Raw genomic sequence first — 17,473 nt, 5'->3', positions numbered from 1 at the left:
AACCATCAATAAATTGGATGATTAAAATTTTAATTTAGTTAACAAAATAAGAGGGAACAAAAGAAAAAAAAATAGTTGACCAGACTTTATTTCAAATTAGCAGGTAGACTATATTGGATAGATACGGATACGGAGATACAGATACGACACGATACGGATACCATGATACGGCAATTCCTCGAACTTCTAGGATATGATACGCGGGGTACACTTGAATAAAATATTATTTTAAATATATCTAAATATATGTTGATTATATATAATGATATATTGAGGACAATTATTAAGGAATATATTTGGATATACATTAACTTCCATAATTATTCTGCACCTATTCATAAAGAAAAATAATCAATCATATGAAATAGTAAATCAAAAGATATGAACCAACTATCATCCAACTTCATCAAATGATAATAATAGATATTACTTGCACAAACTAGATAATTAGCCATTCAACATATATGTATGTTTTATTAGGTTCTATAATTAAAACAGTAATGAAAGAAAATATGCTAACAATTTAATAGAAGAAAAAAAATCATTCGCTATACCCTTTGTTGCTTAGTGCTAGGTTGACAAATTAGACGAAAGAGAATAAAAGAGAAGCGGTAAAGGACTGAACCATGGTGTAATATTGTGTGAAGATAGAATGAGAGGGAGCACCTTCAACCATTCAAGAGCAAAAAGATAGAAAAAATGACAAATTGAATAGAGATTGACATTTTTCTCTCTTTTTCTTATTCCCAATAGGTTTGGATGCGAATTTTTCGAAAAATTTTAAGTTACAACTTTTTTAGATCAAAAAAGAAGATGGTTGTATCCCCTCCGTATCCCTCCCATATTCGAGCCGTATCCGATATTTTTTTATTTTTTTTAAAATGCCGAATACTTCATTCCCCTATCTGACACGTATCGGGCACGTATCGGGTGGGTATCAGTATCTGATACAAATCCGATACGGGTACTGCATGATATTTGAAGTATCCGTGCTTCATAGCTTGTAGATAGAAGAGTTCTCCATGCACTTTTACCAACAAAAGTTTAGTAAAATTAACACGAGAGAGAGAGAGACAGAGATTGTTTTGAACAAAAGGAAATGTTTACTTTAGACAGAGCTGACTTATTATTATTGTTTAGGGTATTCTGGTCATATTTCATAAGTTCATTAATAGAGAAGAGTGAGTTTTGCCTTTTTTCCTACTGCAGAAGCTTCGATTTCGGAGCTTCTGCAATTGGGCTACAAAATGCTATGAATTGTGGCCCATTAGTGTACAGCTCACATGCCAAGCACCCCCTTTTGGACCACCGCACTGTTTGGCCCAGCACAAGCCTGGCCAAGCTAGCACAATATGGTTTATCAAGTGGCACCAAGAACTTATTGGTCCAATATGAAATTTTAACCATAGCATTGCTACACATATCAAGAGATTCAGCAAAATACAGTCACAAATGCCCCACACCTTCTTGCCAGCATTTTAGGGCCAACTGCTTGCAACTCTTTCTAGGTTCTTCGAGCCAGATATGTAAAATATGAAGTCAAACTATCTAAAGAAGTATGATGAATTCAGGCATGAATTATGATTTAATATATCATTTTTGTTCATCCATTACGGTTAAAATCATAGAACAGACAAAACAAATGTTTCCAAAGCACTCACAGAGCAGCTAATTTTAAGCATGTGTAGCATTCATAAATAAATACATACAACATAATAATTGCAATCTTGCTTATTCAACTGAACTAGATGCAATCACATAAGGCAACATATAGTATTGTTAGCAAAGTTTTTCAGTAAAATAATAACAGCGAAGACAAACAGAATTTAGTTGCAAGCACACTTACTTATAAAGCACATATATACTACCACATGCCCAGGACAGACTATGACTGCATAACTAAAATCAATACCCTCGATAATTTAGAAGTGAAAATAGATTTGATGCAGATGCTTGATATTAGCAAGCATGCCCTATAAAAAATGCTGGATTAACTGCAGCTGCATTCCACTGATCAGAGAACCCAAATGTCCTCAATGTGTATACTACAACTGATGCCTTTACCACTTAAAAGGGGAAAATTTTGTAACAGTGACTAAATTTGATGAAATCTTAATATAGCATTATTCCACTTAACCATCAATTTTCAGACAAAAACACCAACTTACTAATTCCTCGAGCTGTGGAGACCTTAAATGAGGCTTCAATAGCTTCTTTATAGTTCTCTTCATCTATATTAAGCATGTGAGCTTTTATTAGATCCTATAGAAAAGAAACGCTTAATCAACAGCATGGCAATCTAATTACAGGATTTTATTCTCTAGGACCAAAATAAATGAGTGGACTAGCCATCGAGAACATACCTTAAATTCCTTTTTCTCTTGCCTTGTCGAAGGCAAGCATCCATCATGTGCATCAGCCCATTTCTCTGCAAGCCTAACAAGAATGACAATATATGGTGTATGCTTGTGGACCACTGGATCCGTTACATTTAAATCGATAGATTTTGCAAACCTGTCCAAAAACAGTAAACTCAGAAGCACTTAATCAAAAAAATAGAATGACGACATCTAATCACATTAAAGAAAAATACATAGAAGTACTCGATTATTACTGTTTGAGTTCTGGCCATGGATTGTGTAGCCGTAGATCATCTAGAAAATGGTCCGGTTTTGACTCCACAACAGTGTGCTCCTGTTAATAGACAAAGAAGAAAGTTATGATTACTTTCACCCAAAATACAACTTACATGAAAATTTTAGTAGTTAAGTTTGAGATATTAGGTTTATTCTAGTAAATCACCTTTACACTGATTCGAACCATCCCAGTGAGACCATATGAACGTGCAACAACCAACATGACATTCGCTTTCCTACAGATCTTGTCAAGTAGTAATAAAGAATTCTCCAGAAGCTGCCAAAACATAGAAAGAAACTCCCATCAGTATTAATTAGGAAGGGCTAAATATGAGATACAGATGTTAGTAGAGCACCTCAAGGCTCAAGGTCAGAAGATAATAGATCTTAGCAGAGAATATTGGCAGAGCATACAATCAGCATAAAAGACAAGCAAGAAAACAACAGTTACATTCGATTCAGCAACACAAAGTTGGATTACTTTGTGAAACTAAGATCCATCTATTATCAACTAAAGAAAACAAGATACTCGTAGTAGCAATTAAATTGGCATACAGCAATAAACATTAACATGCTCAACCTCCACTATGATCTTCCATCTACAACTGGTTCTAAGATACTTTCCTGATTTCCACAAGGATTTCAAATATTTATCCTTAAACTTTACATTGACTTACGAACCACAACAAGCTGTCTGGTTTAATTAGTACTTCATTGCCCATGTTGATGCATTATAAGCAATACTTTTATCCAATAACAGCAAATTTGATCTCAACCTCCTTATCAACAGAAAAAGAGAGGCAGAAGAAAATTGCTTACAAAAAAGAGTTTAGGGAAGGGTAGTAGTTGATGCAGGCCTACTCAACTTTTGTTTATACATGTGGGCAGATTTACATGCAAATTTATAGAACCCAAGGGTTTTAATTGTAAACTTCTATGATTTAGGAACTTTTATGTAAAATTTCACTCTCTGAAAGTTTTATTATGAACAACTGGGTTGATTTGAAGGTAAATAAGAGCTGTGTGAATTTTGCGGGAATTTGGAGTGGAAACGGATTGGAAACTGTGAATTTAAATAGCAGTCTGAACTGAAATTTTCTGCGCAGATTGCACTTGGTGTGAGATTTATGTGAATATTTCGAGTCTTAGAAAACAAAAAATGCAATGTTGAAGTACGCTAGAAGGCAAACTTTTGAAGCCAAGTTTCGCCAAAAACAGAATTGGGTGAAAAGTTGCAGGATCTTGAAAACAGAATATGTGCGCAGTTTTCTACACGAAACTGACCACTTCACCTTCAAAATGCAATTTCTCGCAAAATATTTAACGGAATGAGAAGTAAAGGACTCTATGGATTCTACACTCAGAGAAGAATGCGCTGAACCAAGTTTCACCGGAATCAAGTTTTCCATTGCGAAACTGCAGCATCTTGAAGTCAACCCTTCGCACACAGTCCACAGGACTGCAGCAGAAACACGACGAACTTCGAGGTTTTTGCGCGATTTTGTCGTCAACTGGGGACCTGAATGCGAGGCGTTTCAAGGGAGGTTCAGTCAGAGGGACGTCGCGCAATTTTGCAACACGAAAACCTAAGTTAGCTGACCCAAACCGAGCCGCCAATGAGTTCAGAACCAGTCCGTCTCCCTTTCCACAATCTCTCTCTCTCTCTCTCTCTCTCTCTCTCTCTCTCTCTCTCTCTCCATTTCATGATCTCTCTCTCTCTCTCCATCTCACGTCGCAACCTCAACCAGCACGCCATACACCACTCCCTGCAGCCAGCCAACCCCGCTGCCTGATCTCCTCACCAATGGCCTCCCTGTGCAACCGCCGTCCTCTTTAGACGGTTTCACTACTGTCGTGTCGTGCTGGCAGATCACAGCAACAGGGTCTTCTCCAACTCATTCTGTCGTCGACCCCTCTCCTCCGGTGAACGCACTGCCACCCACGCTGCTCCTGGCCGAGTTGAAACAGCCGATGATTGCACGTTTTCAGCCAAGGCCGAAATTCTGCAGCAGCAAAATTTCTGCATCAATCACGACGTCGTTGCTTCTGCCTTCTGTTCCTTCGCCCCTGGGAATCCGCACCAGCCCTCTTCCTTTGTCAACGGTGCTCCCCGATCAGATCCAAGCTGAACTTGCGTAACGAGTCCACCCCTTCTTGACTCCATTACGTTATCTATCGTTTGCGTAGTATCAGTAAATTGCTTCATAGCGCAGTTGCTATCGTCGCGTAGTTCGTTGTCTAATGTGCTAATTAGGGGCCTATTTCCCTCGATTGTTTGTCGAATCTCTTGGGTCAGCTACTTGCTGCCTCGGAATGTGTTCCATGGCCATCTTGAGTACAATTGGAGGGATCGAAACTACCCAGGGCTGATCCACATGCACATGCTGCCCCAGTTGTGTTTTTGATGACTTTTGAGGCTTCAGGTGACATATCCTCGTCGAAATTGGCCAAAACTTGGGGTTTGGTCTTTTGCTAGACAGAGATCAACGCCCATGCCCCCGTGGCTGAATTTTACGAAGTCGAGATCAACCAGAATCGATATATGTGCGCATGTTGTCCCATAGCCGTAATCAACATTATTTGAGACTTTGGGACTATGAAGCACGGATACTTCAAATTTCATGCCATACTCGTATCGGATACGTATCGGATAGCGATACACGCCCGATACGTGTCCGATACGGGAATGAAGTATCCGGCATTTTTAAAAAATAAAAAAATATCGGATACGACTCGGATACGTGAGTGATACGGGGAGATACAAGGGGGGGAGGCATGGGCATGTTCTTTTTTGTTCTTTTTTGGTGTAAAATGATCGAAACTTAAAAAATTTTTAAAAGCTCACGTCCAAACCTATTGGAAAGAAGGAAAAGAGTAAGAAAAACGCCAATCTCTGTTCAATTTGTCATTTCATCTATCTTTTTGCTCTTGAATGGTAGAAGACGCTCCCTCTCGTTCTATCTTCGCACAATATTTACTCTCTTTTATCTAATTTGTCAACCTAGCATTAAGCAACAAAAGTTATAGAAAATATGCTTTTTTTTTCCTTCTCTATTAAATTGTTAGCATATTTTTTTATTACTATTTTAATAATAGAACTAACAAAACAGACATATATTGAATGACGAATTATCTAGTTTGTGCGAATACATATCTATTGTTATCATTTGATCAAGTTGGATGATAGTTGGTTTGATACTTTTTGAATTATTATTTTATATGATTGATTATCTTTTTTTATGAACATATGTAGAACAATTATACAAATTAATGCATATTAGAATATATTCCTTAATATAGTCTAGATATTCTGATCGTTCTCAATATATCATTATATATAATCAACAATTTTAATTAAAATAATATTTTATTCAAGTATATCCCGCGTATCGTATCCTACAAGTTTTAGGAATTGTCGTATCACCGTATCCGTATCGTGTCGTATCCGTATCCCCGTATCCGTATCTGTGCAACATAGCTTTGGGAGCATGTATTCGCTTCCTACTGGCCGTCTAAGAGCACGTGCACTTTCCCATTGTCCCGTCACATCAAATAAGGAGTTTGGGACATGTTCAGGCTGAGTGTGTACCTCGTACACTTTCCATTACCGAAACCAATAATGGTAAACTGAAATCAGACCTCCCGGCTGAATTAGTTTCTCGGGCGCTCTCGGATGAGCTTATCACTGTCCGGGACCCCGCCCTGCTCTTGTTCCGAGTGGAATTAACCCTTAGGGCTGATTGAGGAATTGTGTGTTGTCCCGATGCTGCAAACGGCACTTCCGGAGCATTTCGGGGCGGAAGAACCGTCGTTACGACACACTATTTATGCGTGCGAGCGTCACAATGTGTAGCAATCATTTCGGTGGTGCCTCACTGGTTGAAACCAACAGCAAACATATATTTCTTGTCCTGTTGGTTCTCACGACCAATTTGGCGTGTGTTGGAACACTTTTACGGCCTAGTTGGTGCCAACAATCACTTTGTCGCACAATTCACTCGTGGCTGCTTCGACACATAAATTGGTGTGTTTTCGGACAGCATTAAGGTGTTATACTAATTGTGTTTGCTAGTTGAGTCGGTCATGTAACCGGTGCAAAACAGGAGTCAGATTCTAAGGTCGTTTGGTAGAAAACGACGCACCGAATGCATTACCATCAATTGATAGCCGTCTAGGGGCTAATTAGACCTTTTGTGTTTGATATAGGCCGGGGTGATGCCTAGATCGCTTAGCAAGGATCGTATATTTGGTTTCACCGGATTAGGTGGGTGCTCAGATCCGCATACTGGTACAGTAGAGCCTGGCTATTTACTTTAGCAGCATTGATATTGTCATTCCTACTATCATCAATTATTTATTCCATACTTGTATCACACCATGCTTATACCCTTATACCTACTCTTGAGTTGGTTGTTGTTTATTCCTTGCACTAGACTGTATGTTTCCAGTTGTTCCATGACTCGTAGAGTAGGTGATCAGAGTTGCTCACACACTGTAGATGTGAGGCTCTGTTGTTATCTTGGTTGGGAGTCTCTTGACCTGTTGCAAACTATCGGTCGTTGGACCGTGAGATATTTGAGAATTCTGCAATGTGACCGCCATGGACCTACTACACATATCACGTACACCAGCAGATGCTGTTGTGGTGTTCTTTACCGGTAGAGTGGACTAGGTGACTTGCTATAGCATGAGCCTGAGGTTTGGGTAATAATTCACTAGAACTTATATTGATGCATTTACTTCAGCAATGACTTTATATTACCCTACTTTAATTCCTGCTTCATTATTCATATGATTATATATTGCTAATTCATTCCATGTCTATCTACCTACTTCTATTCATTGTCAAATATAATAGGCCAGCGCATTGTACCCACTTGGATACATTCAGTTTATCTCACACTCTGTTTTTTAACAGGTAATTCGGGTGTTGAGAAGGGGGATGCTTAGTGAGAAGCCTGATAGTTAGCATCGTCCCAGCTCCATGACACCTAGAATTAGTTGATGAACCCTTTATCATTTAAACTTGCATAATACTATCATGAATGCTTAATCTTTTAAGCTTACTTGTACAGTTAGATGTTAAGTTGTAAATGTTTGTTTAATGCATGGCGATCGGTTTTGATGTGATTATATACTTGGTTTTTTTATTGTGGATTTTAAAAAGGATTTTATAAAAACAGAGATTAGAGACATAAGAGGCTATGTTTGTTGTATTGCGAAGATATGGAGGGATTTGTGTCGGTGGCGTTTGGAGTAATGTGCCATCCCTATTGTATGGTTTAGTATGAGTCTTGTTTGTATAATTGTTTTCTTTCTACAAAAGAGCAAACCGCTGCATGTATACATTTGTGATGTTGATTGTATTATCTTGTGCTCGACACCATGTGTGTATAGGGAAAACTCTGTCTATGTAGATAGATGAACCCTACGCACGTGGCGGATATGTGCAAGTCTCGGGCTGCTTGTTGCATTTCAAACCCTTTAGGCACCATTTTTCAAACAGAAAAACAAAACCCCGAGTCGTGACAAAATCCCTAGAGAATTGAGAAACCAGTAATTACCATATCTTCTGCGAATTGATGGCATCTCATGGTGAATTGTGTATGAAGTGAGAAAACTTTAATAGCTAAATATTTCGACATTGGATACCCTTGGATAGTTCTACTTATATGGACAGGAAACAGTAAAAACATAGAAAGTGCTAATGTGGCTTTAATACTTCAGACAAATGGTCTTTGACACACACTAGCCCTATCAACTTTAGCTTGTGAGAAAACACATTCTGCTATGCCAACTACAATATTAGATACCCTCTGCTACGCATGCAGCTTGTAAGGGCATCACTATCCATGCAGACAGTATGTTGCCCTATGTGGCCTAGCCGTGCCAACCCTAGGGGCATTTGTTTCTATTGTGTGTGTTAATATTTGTGTGTTTTGGTAGTGGGAATGGAGATTAAAATAAACCAAATTCCATGAACCTTATAAAAAGACAGCATGTAATTGAGTTTGTTAGGTGAAACCAATCATTGTTGAGATGTCAGTCCAAACAGCTAAATTTTTAAAGTTTGATTAGAAGATTAATCAGAAATATGATCAAGTATACACTGCCTCAAAAATGTACCAAACCTGTGTGGCAATCACGAGAGTAAATTGAGCAAAAAATGAAGGATTAGTGTCTATTAAGGTCGTAGGAGACTCCTCCACAAACTTGGCTTTGACAGCATCATTCAGCTCCTGCAGAAAAGAGCATACACACTTTGCCCTTGATTGCCCGAGACATTCTTCATCCACTGACAAATATAGAATATTAAGTGCTCACCAAGAAAAAAAAGCAGAGGTTTTAATAGAGATAAGAAACATACACATGAAGTTATTTCCAAGATCGGAAACTTCAACTTTTGAACCATCCACAACAGTGATACTCCCAATGCCACCAAGCACAAGATTTTTTAGAGCTTCAGATCCAGTAGGACCGCAATTAAGCAAGCATATGCTGGCCTTCTCTAATGCCGCTTGCCCTTGGTCTCCCCAGATCCTGCATTTTGTTGGAAGATTGACAATATGAAAAAGATATATATGAAAGAAATCAATCTGATTTTCCTGAAAGAACAATGCAAATCAAATAAGTGAAGAGCTATCAAGACAGGCAAAATCATACAGGAAATGATGTGCAATGCAATGAAAGATAGACCAACTGTTACCATGTTGAGGAACAGAAATGATATGACAAGCATCGGATAACAAAGGGCTTTAACGTTTGTATCACAATATCGAGCTCTCTCTTTTGTTTTGTCCCGTTCACAATTTTGAAATGCAGCTTATGTTACAGAAACTGGATAAAAGGTCTCAATTCTCAAGTAATGTTTATAAGGAATGTCCAAGACAGAGAAATATGATTGATAGAAATGGAAGAAAAGTAAGATAAAAAGCCTACAGATCATTAGGAGTGTCCAAGACGCATAGAAATACGATTGAGAGAAATAGAAGAAAAAAAATATATAATACCTACAAATCACAATAATTATTTTATTGTCATCAATGTTAAATATAAGCATGCTTAAGTAACAGTGATCAAAGCTGTTAAATATCTGCAGTTCCACCTCAATGCATATCATTCTTCATACCCGCAACTGAGAGAGGTCATCATTCATCATGTAAAGGCATAAAAACCTTCTTTCTCTCACTTAAATTAAAATCAGTCTCTCTCTCTAATATAACTTCGTTCAAGTGCTCATCAACTAAAGTTTCCTGCATGTGATAACCTCCTTTCCACAGTATTCAAGAAGTGCCCTCTATGTATGATATAGTAGAACAAGAGGGAGGCCAGGTACATGTACCAATGGTGGTGAAGGGAGAAAATAGAAGAAGGGTTGGGGGAGAGGGAAGGGGCGGGTGGGTGGAGGGGGCAGAATATTTGACCCTCATGGCAAATTCCTGAAAATATTATAATTCGTATACACGAGTTCATAACCAATGGTTTGAAAGCTGGCCCACTCACCAACCTAAAAAAATGAGTGTCAACGTTCACCTATTCAACTGTTTGGTCAACCTGTAATCAAACCGTGTCACAATAATGACAAAATAAATATTCACTAAGCAACTAATCAATTAATATATTAAATTAACATTTATATAATATGACAAACTAGGTAAACTTGATTGACTAAGTAAGTTTTCCTCTGAACATAGAGGTTCAAACAATTCCTTTCTAGGTTATTGCCACACCATCTCAGAATGTATCTAAAAGTGTGTTAATGGGTCCATCGCACATCAACTGTACATGGAGCACTTTTTAAATACCCATAAGCACCATATCTAAGAGGACATATTGCCTCAAGGGCAGCTTCTGAGTATCTGTCAAAGCCTCGAAAATTACCAACAAGCCAGAGTGCAATCTATCCTTTTATATACATGCTAAGAGTGCTTAGAAGGCACCTCAATGTACAGTTGATGTTCCAGCAGCATTTAGTCGCTTAACCTAGCTCGGCTAGCACATTGCAATTGAACTTATTAACCCAGTTTAAGTAACATACTGAGCTACCACAACAATATGCTAAGAATTAGAAATGTCCTTAATTCTACATGACAAATTAGGCCAGAACTAACTATCTAATCTTTTTAATTCCAAAGGTATTAACTGAGTTATCATCATATTGTATAAATATTATAATTATTATACTAATATTTGCTTGTATAATGATTATTTATTATGTCAATATGGTAAATAATGAGATTATTATACTACTATTTACTCCAGATAATTATTATACTATATTTAGCTTACCCAATAAACCGAGTTTATCATATTATATAAATATGATAATTATTATTGTATTGATTATTTACTATGTCATTATAATGTCACAGATCAATCATAGGTTGACCCAATGGTTGAACCGGTGGCCCTTGAGCCTGTCATTCTTCAAAACCGGTGTCCAAAATTATTGTTAACATATTATCCATGTCTAGTATGAGTAATTTATAAATAGATGAATATAAATCTATTTTTCAGAAAACCGAAAGATGTTGAATTAAAGAATCATAGACTACCAAGGAAGTATCATTGGCTTTGGACAATTATAACAATGTATAGAAATTTCATTTCCTAAGATTCGTAAGTCGGTTGTTGGGCTAGTTATTCTATTCCTTTTAGGAGAGGTCTTAGATTTGATATTCTCAACAGACGAGAGTGAGTGTTTCCCCATATTCAACTAAGGATGCCAATCTGCCCAATCCAGTCAAAATCCACCTGTTTCTTGCTAAAAGCAGCCAGATCATCTGGTTTTAAATGGGTTGTCGAACCTCTGGTTATCTTAACAGGGAAGAATTGGGCCACCAGACCAGTTCATGATTAATCCAGTCTAATCAGCCTTTTTGAGCATTGGTCATTTATAAATGCATAAACGAAGGGATAAGCATGAATTAGGCTCTCTTCACCAAACTAAATTACAAAAGAAATTCTCTATTAAGCTAAGAGCCTAAGACCCACCAAAACCTTTATCTAAGGTAAATCTAAATCCATGATCGCAATATGAAGACTAACATGATTCAACATATTCAACTAACATCCCTATTATTACCCTGGACACACTAGGCTTGATTTCAGGCTATAGGCTCATGAGACCTACTAGCTACCTTCCTTAAGTCTAAAAAGTTACTCTTTAATCCATGCATAACTAACGTGTCTAAGCTATGTTTCACTTTTCTATCATTATACGATCAATATAGTTCTTGAAAGTTGAGAGGAATATTAAACATGCCTAACTGTAGAACTAGACACCATAACCAGCTATACATGCAACGGGAACACAACTATCATCACAAAGTATTTGTGCTTCTTAGCCTCAATTATTGAATTCTAGAGAATGGTTATAATATAAAGGGAAAACTATTGACTTGACATGCAAGGCTAATTCAAGTTTAGAATGTGTAGTCCATAAATAATAAAGCCACTTACAATGCCAATAGAGTAGCGATGAATAGGAAAGGGAAGACTATTCATACAACCACAAGTCAAGCCTCCAAGGTCAATAGCTCCTAAAATCTTAGAAAATGTTGTCAGCTCCTAGAAACTTAGAAAATGTTGCAAGCTCTTATCAAGACTAGCCCTGAAACAAGACTAACCCTAAAACCATGTTTCATGGATGCAAACCAGTTTAATTTAACTCACTTTAAATGATTCACAAGGATAAACATCATGTCTCTTAACAAAGATCTCTAGAAAAAAAACAACCTAAAGCACACGGCAAGAATAAGTTAAATATGGGACCATGTCAGTGGAGCTTGCCTAGGTGTCTAATCGGCGCAAACATATAAACTATAGCTATCTAACTTTCTACAATAAAACCTAATGAGAAAATATGACTTGCGAAGATAGGCATGCCTGTAATTTGAGTTACCATCTTTTATTCTTTTCTTCCGACAATCAGCTCCAATGTTTTGATCATCTCAAAAATTTAAGAGCGTGTTTGGTTCGCTTCATTTCCATCCTGAAATCAAAATCGGAATGAGTGAATCCGTTTGTGAGTGTTTGGTATGCGGGAGTCCCATTCCGATTCTGATTCCCGAGTGGAATGGGAATCCCCCAATCACCTCTTTTTTTAATCCGGCCTAGGAGGCCGGATTGGAAGTTGAATCCGGACGGAATGGATATTTATTCGGATTAAATTTATTTTTTCAACTTTTTTAATTAAAATATGAATTAAAATTTAAAAATTAAATATATAATTTTAAATTTTAATTTGAACTTAAATTAAAAATTAAAATTTAATCAAGTATTTTGAATCTAACTTATGAATTTGAATTTAAATTAAATTTTAATTTATATAAAGTTTTATNCCCGCACAAACCAAGTTTCAGCCTCAGCCTTAGCCTTAGCCTTAGTTTTATTCAACTTTAGCCTTAGCCTTACTGAGTAATGGATTAAGACAAACCAAGTAGTGGACTTAGCCTTAGTTTTATTTAGTAAGGGTAACAGTCACAAACCAAGTCCACCTATATTTTTTACGTTAGTTTAATTATATAAGTTCATCTTCTTGCTAGTCTCAATCAGCTCCAATGTTTTGATCATCTCAAAAATTTAAGTTCATCTTCTTGCTAGTCTCATAAGCTTTGTAACCATTACCCACTTCTTCACCTTAGAGGGCAAAGACAATGTAGATATGCGAAATATTGAGAATAAGTAACTAAATTTGCCAATAAGAATTCTTACTATAACAATCAGCACTGCAATACTATAAGCTCCACTATAACAGTCAGCACTACAATACTGTAAGCTCATCCACTGCAAGGGTTACAGGACTCTGTAGTTTATACATGAGACTTGACGGATGAAGAATAATGTACTTTATGAAGATTTAATGAGGCACTTGTACTTTGCTTTTATGCTGAATCACCCGATAAACAAGCTTTGAACAACTGGAAAGAGGAAATAATTTTAAAGATTCAACTAGTTCAAGACTCCTTAATATTTGCAAAAGAAATATCTTTCGTGACAGGTTAATCACTTGATCCCTACAAAGTGGATAAAGCTTGCATACTTTCGGTACTTCAGCAAATTCGGCAATCATTTTCTGCTTCCAAAGTCACATTTAAAAAATAATAGATCCCATAAATTTTGTGAACATCATGTCAAACTATTTTATTACATCAGATGTTGTATTCATTCCAATTAAGATTATCTGGCATTGTAATCAACTGTACTCAATTCAGCTTAACACAAAACAAATGGTCTGTTGGCCTAGTGGCCCTAATCTACAATTAAATTTTGATGATTACAAATAATAGTGAAATTTGAACGAACATTTACCTTGAGTTTTGTATTTAGATCTTCCAAATTTGAAAGAACTCAAGGAGGGCAAATTGCAAGGAGTTGAGCTTCATCATTTGAAGCTATTTATGCTTCCAAGGTAAAAAAGATCACATTTAATCCTTTTTAGAGCTTATTTGTAACTTTATTCACTTTTGGTTAGAGTCGAAATTATTGAGCTAAAACTGAATACTTTAACCATCTAAAATGTACACATGGACCAAAATGGAACATGATCTAATATGTGCTAAAAATGAATGCCAAAACTCTATTTGTCAAAATCCAAACAGCATCCAAATCTGTTTAAAATCAAATTTCAGCATATTACAGGTTTCGGGCTCTGGACAGGGTGCCCAGAAGTAGGATCCGAATTTGTTCTAACTTAGGATCCATCCCTCTGGGCATTTGGAAAGCTCAAATATGTGTCCGGAAGTGTTTCCGGGCACCCGAATAATGTTGTACATGTTCGGATAGGTAGAAGAAATTCGGACTCTTGAAGCTAGGTGCCCAAACCTGTCGTAAGTGCGCCCAGAAGTGGTCACGGGCGCCCAAAAGTGGTTTCTGGCGCCTGAAACTCCTAAAAATTGGATTTAAACAGTTTGTGTGTTTCGAGACTTAGTGTTCAGAACCAAATCATGATTTCGGCAGTTTTGGACGCCCAAAAGATGATTCGGGCTCCCGAATTTCAAAGATTGCATGTTGTTTTTCCACTGTGCAGAGCGAGTGGAAGTTGGTTGCCAGAACCGGGCACCTGAACCTATTCCGAGCATCCGAAAATACTCTGGGGAGCAGTTTCAGAATGATGGTAATGTATCATTGCGGAAGCGGGCGCTCGGAATCCTGTTAGGGCACCCGAAAGTTCATAATTTGCTAAAATGGCTACTTTTTGAATTTTGGCTATAAATAGAGGGCTTTGGTGGTTCAAATCCATATCCTTCAGCTTGTAATTGATAGTATTCAATATTGTTAACTCTCTACTCTCTCTCTCTAAATTTGAGTGAATATTGTAGTGAGAAAAAAATTTATAAAAGAGAAAAAAGAAAGTGTAATTGTGAGATCTTCATGTGAGAAGAAGGATTCTTGGTGTAAAGGCTTGGTCCTTGTCCACAAAAGTATCATCTAGTGGAGATCCAATGTTCCCTTGTATTGAGAAGTTGGCAGGGATGTAGGCAAAGTACTAAACCTCAAAACAAATCGATCGCGTGCTTCTTTAAGTTTGAATTTCTCCTACTCTTCTCATTTTACTTATTGTGGATTTCTTAAATTGATTTTATTGCATTTATATTTTAGAAACCTAATTCACCCCCCCTCTTAGGTTGCCATTTCGATCCTCATGGTCAACCATATCAATCTTTGAAAGAAATTAAGCACTAAGAGGATCAACAATATGAATAACCTATCCCATTCGATCCTATTTTACTACCTCTCCTAATCCTACAGCTAAATGACAAGGCCTCTTTTAAGCTTAAAAATGAGAAAGAAAAAATGCCAGAACCCCCAATACTTTGGACTGATTACACTAAGCTATCGAAACTTAAGGATGTTAAATAAAAATATAAAAAACTATACGAATATTCAATTTGTTTCCATTAGCCACCTAAATATCTAAATCTCATTAGCTCTTCAATTTGTTTCCATTAGCCACCTAAATCCAAATCTCATTAGCTCTCCTTAAGCCCTATTTGGATGCATAAACTGACACGATTTACTCAAGAAGCATGTAATATTTGGAAGATGAAGATTGAGATCAAATGTCTAGAATAGATATCATATTTGGCCTTCAAGTCATTGTTTCAGAATAAGATAAATCACTTCATAGGCGAAACATGCTACCCTAGCAATTCATGGAAGAGAAGACATTTAAACAAGCAAAAATTAGGCTTACAACTATCAATCATGCAAGAAAATTTGCATACCGGATAATTTACCATTGAACATCTTTTTCCAACATCCAAAAAGGGCTTTAATATATTATTGACCTTCATAAAAAGATCAAATAACTCAAATACCCATAAGTTCATCTTATCATTGGCGAAGAAGAAAAGGATAACCATGAGTTTTAAGGGTCAAATGGCAATCACGAGCAATAATTAGTTATTGAATTTCATAGAAATTCGAACATGTGGTTTCTTTTAACATCTCTTTTTTAAGTTCGGGTGGCTAAGTATAATTGTGCCAAGGTTTTACATAACTAGAATAACACTATTTCCGTTCATTGTCTATGTCTAAAATAAGACCAAATGAACAAAATATAAGGAAATATTGCTACTTAAATTACCCATAAATAACACATTTAAGTATATCAAGAAAGAAGCAAAAACCAATCAATACTGTTACAAACACCTCAGATATAACCCAATTATATATTGATAAAATAAATGCTCGTACAACTGAAGTTTTCAGCGATCACAAATAGATCGAGAGAGATGAAGAGATTGTAGGACCAAGGGATCATAAAGACGACGAGAGCATAAACAAAACCCTAAATTACTACCGGGAGGAAGAGAGAGAGAGGGAGAGAGAGAGTACCTGAGTTGGCGATCGTACTTAGTTTTGGGCTCGGCGGCCATCGTCGAGGGAAGGTTGCGAGGGAGAAGAAGAGGAAAGTGTGAGTCTGCAAGATGACTAGGATTAAAGCTGGGTAGACTGAAAGGGAGAGAGGGAGCGGCTGAGAGAGGGAAAACCCTAGATATCGCAACCACGGCACAACCTCCTCTTTGCCCTCGTCGTCGTCCTCCTCGCGAGAGAGCGGGGCGCCGGGACCGCGAGTGGACCGAGCGCGGTGAGAGAGCGGATGAGAGAGAGATTCGGGTTTGGATATGGATTTATAAAATCCGTCGGATTCGGGTTTGGATTCGGATTTCAGATTTGATAGTTGGGTTACTGTTCGAGTTTTTTGAAACCCACCCAATTTCGAGTTTTGAATTTAGTAGTCGGGTTCGAATTCGGGTTTTTTAAAATTCGCTCCGAACCTGACCCTTTGCCATCCCTACTAACAAGCTATTACACTTTAATTACAACAGTAAACAACGGAATTATCTACAATCTATAATCTATAAACTATAATAAATTTCTATAATTTTGTCCACATGTCAAGTTTACCTTAAATATTGACTGTAGGGCCCACTTACTTTATTATTCATCTTCTTTTATTGAATCTGATCGTTTCTCAATTCATTGAAGATGGAGCCTATAATGTAAAAGAAAACTTTTAGAGATCGTGTTAATTCCCCTCCCATCTCTTCGATAGAAGGGACAGTCTTTTCGGTCTCCGCTTCTCTCTTTCTCTTAATTTTTATGGTGCTCCTCAAAACCCAACTTCAAATTCCACTCTTCCTTTACCCAAAACCCTTTCAAGCTCTCTCTCTCTTCCCTCCCTCTCTCTGCTCTCCTTAATGCGGTGGTGGCGCGGTAGAGCGATGGCCGGAGTTCTTGCTGGAGCCATCATCGAAAAAGTTTTAGCTAATCCAACTATAAGTGCGCCTTCTTCAACGCGATCCAAATAGGGGGCATCGACGCCATCC

At 37.3% G+C, this 17,473-nt stretch overlaps 1 protein-coding gene across 4 annotated transcripts in view; it reads right to left on the bottom strand.

The window, feature by feature from the left end:
- Positions 1 to 16,772, bottom strand: part of LOC109721382 (NEDD8-activating enzyme E1 regulatory subunit AXR1-like) — a 29,319-nt gene extending 12,547 nt beyond the window's left edge. For 3 of the 4 annotated variants that reach the window (XM_020248969.1, XM_020248972.1, XM_020248971.1), the window contains exons 1-8: positions 16,660 to 16,772; positions 16,479 to 16,563; positions 9,004 to 9,176; positions 8,768 to 8,931; positions 2,803 to 2,913; positions 2,615 to 2,694; positions 2,364 to 2,514; positions 2,169 to 2,262 (exon numbers count right to left, since the gene is read on the bottom strand). In XM_020248969.1, coding sequence (XP_020104558.1) covers positions 2,169 to 2,262; positions 2,364 to 2,514; positions 2,615 to 2,694; positions 2,803 to 2,913; positions 8,768 to 8,931; positions 9,004 to 9,176; positions 16,479 to 16,519 — 814 coding nt within the window. In that variant the 5' untranslated portion in view covers positions 16,520 to 16,563; positions 16,660 to 16,772. Of the gene's footprint in view, positions 1 to 2,168; positions 2,263 to 2,363; positions 2,515 to 2,614; positions 2,695 to 2,802; positions 2,914 to 8,767; positions 8,932 to 9,003; positions 9,177 to 16,478; positions 16,564 to 16,633 lie in introns of all 4 variants that reach the window. The other variant, XM_020248970.1, reaches the window with a different exon arrangement.

This window comes from Ananas comosus, linkage group 15 (assembly GCF_001540865.1).
Source record: "Ananas comosus cultivar F153 linkage group 15, ASM154086v1, whole genome shotgun sequence".
Lineage (NCBI taxonomy): Eukaryota > Viridiplantae > Streptophyta > Magnoliopsida > Poales > Bromeliaceae > Ananas > Ananas comosus.
The sequence above is the reverse complement of the archived record's forward strand: the minus strand, read 5'-3'. Positions and strand labels throughout refer to the sequence as shown.